At 34.1% G+C, this 9,141-nt stretch overlaps 1 protein-coding gene across 1 annotated transcript; it reads right to left on the minus strand.

Annotated features, from left to right (window-relative positions):
• Nucleotides 1–6,192: 6,192 nt before the first annotated feature.
• On the minus strand, nucleotides 6,193–7,764 carry LOC131622952 (uncharacterized). Its single transcript, XM_058893961.1, has 2 exons — nucleotides 7,302–7,764; nucleotides 6,193–7,229 (listed from the first exon to the last, which is right to left on the minus strand). Exons 1-2 carry the CDS (start codon nucleotides 7,762–7,764, stop codon nucleotides 6,193–6,195), a joined length of 1,500 nt encoding a protein of 499 aa, XP_058749944.1.
• Between the last annotated feature and the right edge of the window lie 1,377 nt (nucleotides 7,765–9,141).

Below are 9,141 nucleotides of genomic sequence, written 5' to 3' on the forward strand. Positions count from 1 at the left end.
ATTAGAAATACTTCACATTCCCAGAATAACTTTATCTCTTTTTCAATCTCCTTGACCATTGAAACTTATTAGAAGACAATTCTCCTTTATTGTTTCATTTGCATTGACAATAAACAAATTCCAAAGTTAATCATTAGATTTTAGACTTTGTTGGTTTATATTTTTCTAAAAATGTCTTCAGTCATAGTCAACTTTATGTGGTTATATCAAAAGTCAAGAATAAGAATTGTTTGAAAATCTTAATTTAGGACAAAAACAAAATTTCATTATCTCAAACAATTAATTTGGTCTTTAAAGAAATCTTTCATAATGTTGTCTAAGTTTTCATTAATATTTTGTTTATGACTATTTATTTTAAATTTCAACACTCTCTTCATGTGGTTTTATTATGCATAACTATTGTTCTATCACTATTTCCTTCGAGCAATTTCAATGCTATTACTACATAATGGTATTACTTTACTATTCAGTGAAGAATCTTGACCATGACCCTTTATTCCTAAACTAATCTATGCACAACATATGCATAGAATCAACTTTAAATTCATTTTTAATTTATGTCATTTAACTTACACCATAAGTAATTGTTTTTTTAAAACATTTACCAACAAAAATCATTTAACTTATTTTTTATAATGGTCTTACTCGTGCAGACGAATGAGTCTACTGGTAACCTTCTAAAAACTAAAAAATATTGGATACTTCAAAATCAATTCTTGAAGAAAGGGGTATATTACTTTATTTAGACTGAACCTTATAAATCGCTGTTGTCAACTCTCTTCTCTCAACTTGTTAGAAATCGGTGGTCAGTGTTATGCATTTTGTCGTTGATGATGAAATAAATTATTTCATTGTTTTTAATCCGTTTTAAGTTTATATTCCATTAATATTTTACTTTATTTATGGTTAACTAATAATTTGTTATAATTTAAAATATTGGTTAAATATTTTGTAATTAAATAAATAATTATTTAAAATGCTTAAATACTAATTAATTAAGTAAGTAAAAAATAAAATAAATAAATAAAGAGTAGTGCTATTTAGTACGAAGCAATTTGAAGAAGAAATACAAGAATGAATATGTGTCACTATTTTAGTGGTAAATTTTAAATTAATTTAAAATTTAACTTCCTTTTTAATAGGGATCATGGGGGTTGTGGTGATAATGAATGGTTGAGATCTATTCTTGCATTTCTTGTTTTTCCACTTTCTTACTAATAATAAGCATTTTCCATAAATAAATAGGTAACTCTCGTGTTGTAACTGCGTCTCCTATTAAAACTTAGCGGGGCGCCAATTTGTTTGACTCTCAAATATGGTTTCAGTTTACATCATTGAGTGTTCTTAATTTTTGTTCAAAAGTTAGTTTGCATTTTTGAATTTTTGTTACGAATTCTATGGTTTTCATTTCCATCAATTTTCTATTTGATCTTGATCATTAAATTAAATTGTAGAAATTTCATTTCAGATTTCTTATCTTGTTTTCATTCCTTTTTGTTGATTCTTCCAACTATTTTGTTCATAATTGATCGCTGAGAACATTCCTCTTTGTACCATACCTCAATGATTATGTTAATTTTGTACAAAAACAAAGTGATTATATTTGTGAATAAAGTGCGCTAAATTTGTAACAATAACTAGGGTGTGTATAACATGATTTGTTTATTTGTGTGCATAATTGTAAAACTAAAAGCTAACAAACAATGAGAGTTATATTTTTATAAATAATTTTTGTAGGTTCCTTTTTACTCTAAAGTCATTTGTTCGTAATCGAGCACACCCAGAAGGTTCTATTGCAGAGGGTTATTTAGCTAACGAATGCTTGATATTTTGTTCACGATATCCCTCTACGGTGGAAACACGGTTTAGTCGACCTAGTCGAAATGATGACTCCTCTTTTGTAGAAAATGCCAATGTGTTTAATCCTAGAGGTAGACCATTGGGGAGAAAAAATCTTGTTGGGTTCAAAGTGAAGAAAAGGAAAAGAGTTTCTCGAGTTTCTCTTGATAAAAAAACATTGCTACAAGCACATAGATATGTGCTTTTCAACAACACTAATGTTGACCCCTTTCAAAGGTAAAAACGTTTTGTGTTATACTCTTTTTGAAGTTTAATGTCTCTAATTTTAGTTTGGTATTTTTCTTAGAGAACACATTGACTTTATCAAGAGACGTAATTGTTGAATAGTATATTCAAGGCAAATATTTTTAAATCGTATCCACAGAGATTGGGTGATATTACCGCCGTTCTATAGTTACTATTATTTTAAGTTCGAAAGATAACAAAGTTGTTTTATTTTGAAAAGCTATTTGTTCTAATTAAGACAATTATAAGACAATAGAATAAAACTTGTTTCAATAATAAAAGATTGACAAGATTGGTTTAGGTTTCACTATTCCTATCTTCTATGTGACTTTAACAACTAATGCATAACTTCAATAGCAATGAAAATGTTCTAGTATCCTCTCAACAATGTTTATGTCTAAACAAGGTTGTGAAAGTTAATATATTAATCTTTAGATGATCTCTCACTCTAACTATCAATACATTAAGCTTGATTGATTGATACAAATAGAAAAGTGGCAAATAAATCTATCTCTAGCATTTATCCACTACTTGATAAAATGTTGTAGAACAAGACTTGAAATATATTTCTCAATCATAAATCAAATCTAAATATGAAATATAACACAACAACATTCATCCATTTCAATACTAATGAAGTTCATACAAAAGTGTTAGAGGAAATGCATAGTTAACAAGAATAGCTACTACCTCCAATCTTGCCAAAGTGGGATTTAGCTACTCATCACCATGGTTGACAACAAGAAGAATGAAGAAGAAGCTATGAGCATCAATCTCTCACAAAGGTGCAAGCTTTTCTCTCCAAAACCCTAGTCTCAATGTGTGGTTTACAATAGAATAGAATCCTCTAATTCCCCTTTTTTATCTCCCTAAATAACCCCTAATTCGTACTAACTTTTCCTATTCAAAAGATAAGCCCAATTCTCATGACAAGTGGCAACAAAGTAAAAGATAAAATTCTGCAGCGCAGTGTTTGCGGGGCAAACAGTGAAATTCAAAACTGGACTTGTTCAGCACTTAGCAGTTGGCGGCGCAAAGGATATTTGCGGGGAAAACTGGCCCCGTCAACACTTCTTTTGCTATTCCAAGTCTTCAAGTAATTCCTCTTTGCTTCCATGATCTTCAAACCTTAAAAACGCTACAAAACTAACAAACATGTGAAATAACAATTCAAATGAACTAATATGAACAAAATTGCAAAATTATTAAATTGTATGAATAAAAGTGTGATTATTGAGTAAAAAGTGGTTAAAGGGACCAAAAACAATATATGAAAATTAGTACTATTTGGTCCCTAACAACTCTCCCCAACTTACCATTTTGTTTGTCCCTAAACAAAAATTCACAAGAGTAGCAAGAGCAATTCACAAGAGAATGATGACAAGGTAACCAAACACTCAAGTGGCTCAAAAGTATAAGTCTTTTCAAAGTACACTCACCACAATGCTAAAACAAAGCATGAGAAAGAATGATGGCAAAGTGCAAATTATTATCAAGAAATTCCAAAAGAGACATGTCAAAATTGAATCAAACCTACACACACATCATAGTAATGATGAATACAAGAGGGTTTAATTTCACTCATCCGGGCATTTAAATCAACAACAACTCAAATCATGCGTTCACCATAACAATTTCAAAAATTATGTGCAAAGTGAGAATCAAGGGGGCTTTTATAGGTTGTAGTGTGGCTTGGGTTACAAAGAAAGGATTTTATTAGAGGGAATTTAAACAAAAAGGCTTATCCTAAGGGAGCATTCCTATCAATTCACTTAACAACAACACTTGTTTGAATCCCCTTTTCTTTCTTTTCTTTTTCTTTTTCTTTTTTTTTTCATTATTTTTCAACAACACATAACGGGAACGATTTTTTTTTCTTTTTCTTGCCCCATAATTTCAAAATGTGTTGTTCTTTTCTTATTACCACAAAACTCCTAAGTACCACTTTTCATTTGTTTTTCAATCAACTCTCCCCAACTTTAGGATTCAAACCATATTAGATACAACAATGCTCCCTACATAGACATAGGCACAAGGCAAAATTGCAACCATTGCGGTGAAGGTTTTAATGAAAGAACAAAAAATTAGGATTCACATACAAAATATTTTCAATAATCACATGAATCCTAATGAGCTCAAAGGGGTTGACTAAGAATCACTCCTCACAAGGTTAATTGATTTAGCTTTTTTGGTCAAGTGGTTTTTCTCAAATTCAAACAATGCCTCTATCACTTTCACACTTTTCACAAACAAGAATAATGCATGGTTTAACATGATAAAAATGAGTTGAAATAAATTCCAGTATCCCGCATTTAGTGCACAATGGAAAGTTTCCTCACAATTGGTTAAGTTCTAAATTTTGATTCAAAAATGACATGCGACTCGAGGAATTTATGCTAAGTAATTTGCACACACCATCAACTAACCATGTTAAGTCTAGAAAGCGATAAAGTATACCTTAATTTTCCTCAATACTGATTCTCATCATTGCCACTCGAAGTGTTCACAACATCAACTCTTGTCTGTGCCCATTGATTCCTCAAGCTTCCTTTGTACAAGAACAATTAACAAAAACACTTTGAAAAGTTGGATAATCACTTTCCACCCAAACACACAATTAATCCACAATAATAAAATTGCAATTCTTAAAGATGTTCAAATGGTGAAACGAGAGCCACCATAAAGTACATAATTAAAAACCAAAAAGTGAAACCATAAATAAATAAAACAAAACAGAATTAAGACTAAAATAAAAATAAAAATAAACTAAAAAAAATGCTACAACACCACTTCAATCCTCTTCTTCATCACCACCACCAACTGTCCCGATCACATCCTCCATTGTATCGTCCTCATTTCCGGTACCATTGCCTCCTGCACCCCCCATGAAAAGTGGCCTGCCCACAGGCCAATTTGTGTATGCATCATACTCCGCTTCCAAGGAATGTGGGTGAAGATAGGGTATTAGAATGGGAGATGAGTTTAGTGAGGACGAGAGCGGTAGAGTGAGAGGAGAGAAGTAAAAATAAAAGATAAAAATAAAAAAACTAGGTTAAATAAAAAAAGCTAATTTTTTTTTTTTTTTTTTTGAAAGTGGAATTTTTTTTTTACTGAAGTGTTTGCGGGGCAAACACCTGTTCGCGGGGCAAACAAGAAAAATTTTCTTTGTAAAATTGGCTTACTCACTGTTTGTGCTCTGTTTGCGGGGCAAACAGTGTTTGCGGGGCAATCACTGATGAAAATTTCTTTTTCAAAATTGGCTGACCTGTTTGCGGGGCAAACACTTGTTTGCGGGGCAAACAGGAGAAATTTTCTTTGTAAAATTGGCTTACTCACTGTTTGTGCTCTGTTTGCGGGGCAAACAGGAGAAATTTTTGAAAAATGCCAATTTTTACACTTAACTTCCACTTCCTTTCAAAAATAGTTACTAAATAACTCTAAAAACAAAAATCAAAAAGAAAAATAGAATCTACTTACGACGTTGGGTTGCCTCCCAACAAGCGCTTTGTTTAACGTCGTTCGAGCTCGACGGTTCGATGGTGCACCAAGGCTTGACGAGCGAAATGACACACCATCGCGGCTTGCTTATCCATCGTGGTAGCCTTTGAGTCTTTGTTCCTTTACAGTCCAGCTTTCTTGTGTTTTAGGGTCCTCCACCATAATGGATCCATAATTTCGCACCTCTTTCACAACAAATGGCCCCGACCACTTTGACTTTAACTTGCTAGGAAACACCTTGTGTCTTGAATTGCACACAAGCACCATTTGACCAACTTCAAAGTTTTTGTGATAAGTCTTTCCCTCATGATTTGCCTTCTCCTTGTCCTTGTGAATTTGATTTGCCACCTTAATGATTTCTCCTTTTTCATCATCGATTCGAAAGTTGTCATGTTCATCCTTATGAGGCTTCATAGACTCAAAAAGAGTAAAAATTACCTCTTTATCTTGCACCCTTACTTTCATAATCCCATCATCGATATCAATCATCATTCGGGTGGTCTTCATGAATGGTCTTCCAAGTATTAATGGCACATCACGATCCTCCTCCATGTCGACTACCACAAAATCAACCGGGAACAAAAATTTGTCCACCTTTACCAGCATGTCTTATACAACTCCATATGGTGAAATGATAGACTTATCGGCTAGTTGTAAAGTTATCCTGGTGTTTTTCATCTCAATGTTCCCCAATCTCTTGACAACGGATAAAGGTATTAAATTGATGCTAGACCCCAAATCAACCAAACCATTACTAATGTAGTTACCTCCAATGGTGATCGGTAAAATGACTCGTCCCGGATCGGCTTCCTTTCTTGGGGGAGTTTTTTGAATAATTGCACTACAATGAGCATCAAGCACAACTGTCTCTTCATCCGTGTACTTATTTTTCTTTGTGAGCATCTTCTTCATGAATTTTGCATACTTGGGCATTTTCTCCAATGCTTCAGAAAATGGAATATTTATGTGAAGTTGTTTAAATATATCCATAAATCGAGCGTAGCGCCTTGCGTCTTCCTTCCTTGATTGCACATGTGGGTAAGGTAGATGTTGGAGAGGAATTGTGCTCACATTCTCATTTCTCTTTTTATTCCTCTTCACTTTTTTGTCATTTTTCTCTCTTTCTTCTTTTTCTTTCCGCTCTTTTTCAACTAATTCTTCCTCTATTTTCTCCTCACTCTTTTCTCCCTCATTTTCAACTATCACATCCGCTTCTTCATCTTCAACTATTATTTCCTCCTCATCTTCCACTATGACCTCTTCATTCACACCATTATTCACCTTCCTCCCACTTCTTGTAACAATGGCTTTGCAATGTTCCTTAGGATTGGTTTGGGTGTTGGCGGAAAAGGATGCTCCCGGTTGTTGCTCGGACAATTGCTTTGCAAGTTGACCCACTTGATTTTCTAAATTCTTTATGGCCGCTTCATTGCTCCTTTGGTTAGCCATGGATGCTTGCATGAATTGTGTAAGAGTGTCTTCCAATTTTGAGCTCCCACCTTGAGATTGTTGACCTTGGACTTGAGGATTTGGGCTTTGATAAGGACTTTGATGTTGATAGTGTTGATTGTTGAATCTTGAGGGTTGAAATCCTTGGTTGTTTCTTTGGTACGGGTTATTGTGAGGTGGAGGTTGCCTTTGATAACCTTGATTTTGATTGTTGACATAATTCACTTCTTCACCCTCGGGAGGAGGACAAAACCCGGTAGGATGGTCACCTTGACAAAGTTCACAACTTGCTACGTGAGAAGTCATTTGCATCCCATGAATTTCCTTCATTTGTTGTGGAAGCTTCGACATTTGCTTAGTGAGTAACTCAACTTGTTGAGAAAGAATCTTGTTTTGAGCAAGGATAGCATCATTGGTGTTTAATTCGAGAACACCCGGCTTCCTTTGTGATGGACTCCTATCATGTTGAGTTTGGAGATCATTGAGTGCCATACGATCGATTATCATTATTGCATCCTCCGCGCTTTTTGACATTAGAGAGCCACCCGCGGTAGCATCCAAAAGTGTCTTGTGCACCGGTTGAAGTCCATTTCGGAAGATGTGGATTTGAGTGAGATCATCAAAACCATGACCCTTGCATTTTCTAAGCATGGATTTGAATCTTTCCCAAGCATCATTTAAGGACTCGTTGCTTCCTTGATTGAAAACCGCAATTGCCGTTTTGGCCTCCATGAATCGGGATTGAGGAAAATATCGTTCTAAAAATTTTTCTTCCAATAGATTCCAATCCGTCATCACATTTGGTAATTGATCAAGATACCATTCTTTGGCTTTCCCAAGTAATGAGTGTGGAAATAGTCTCTTGAACAATGATTCTTCATTCGCCGCATCGACTCCCGTTGAACCCGCAATCTCATAAAATTTGGTGAGATGTGCGAAAGGATCCTCATGATCCATTCCGGTGAATGGATTTGCATAAACAAGTTGGAGGATTCCGGTCTTCATCTCCGTATTTGCTCCACCTTGAGCATTGCGTGCAAATTGGGCGGTACATCTTGGACTATTGGCGGACATTTCGGTTGGAACAACACCCGCCATGTCTCCTTCAAAAGTCTCTACAACTACTTCTTCAATGTGATTGTTAGAAGAAGTAGATGCCTCTTCTCTTTGTCGCTTCTCTTGGGCTAACTTCCTTCTTCTTCGTGTCTTGCTATTGAGCTTTCGGAGTGTTCTTTCAATTTCGGGATCAAAATGAAATTGCTCTTCGGAAGCTTTTTCTCGCATACACAAAAATCTACAAAACTAGCAAACCAAGTGAAACGAAAAAGCAATATTAATAAAATAACAAAACTTAAAACAATGAACTATTGCAATGCTTGCAATATCAAACGCCAATCCCCGGCAACGGCGCCAATTTGTTGAATAGTATATTCAAGGCAAATATTTTTAAATCGTATCCACAGAGATTGGGTGATATTACCGCCGTTCTATAGTTACTATTATTTTAAGTTCGAAAGATAACAAAGTTGTTTTATTTTGAAAAGCTATTTGTTCTAATTAAGACAATTATAAGACAATAGAATAAAACTTGTTTCAATAATAAAAGATTGACAAGATTGGTTTAGGTTTCACTATTCCTATCTTCTATGTGACTTTAACAACTAATGCATAGCTTCAATAGCAATGAAAATGTTCTAGTATCCTCTCAACAATGTTTATGTCTAAACAAGGTTGTGAAAGTTAATATATTAATCTTTAGATGATCTCTCACTCTAACTATCAATACATTAAGCTTGATTGATTGATACAAATAGAAAAGTGGCAAATAAATCTATCTCTAGCATTTATCCACTACTTGATAAAATGTTGTAGAACAAGAGTTGAAATATATTTCTCAATCATAAATCAAATCTAAATATGAAATATAACACAACAACATTCATCCATTTCAATACTAATGAAGTTCATACAAAAGTGTTAGAGGAAATGCATAGTTAACAAGAATAGCTACTACCTCCAATCTTGCCAAAGTGGGATTTAGCTACTCATCACCATGGTTGACAACAAGAAGAATGAAGAAGAAGCTATGAGCATCAATCTCTCACAAAG

This window comes from Vicia villosa, unplaced genomic scaffold (genome assembly GCF_029867415.1).
Source record: "Vicia villosa cultivar HV-30 ecotype Madison, WI unplaced genomic scaffold, Vvil1.0 ctg.000045F_1_1_2_unsc, whole genome shotgun sequence".
Classification (NCBI taxonomy): domain Eukaryota; kingdom Viridiplantae; phylum Streptophyta; class Magnoliopsida; order Fabales; family Fabaceae; genus Vicia; species Vicia villosa.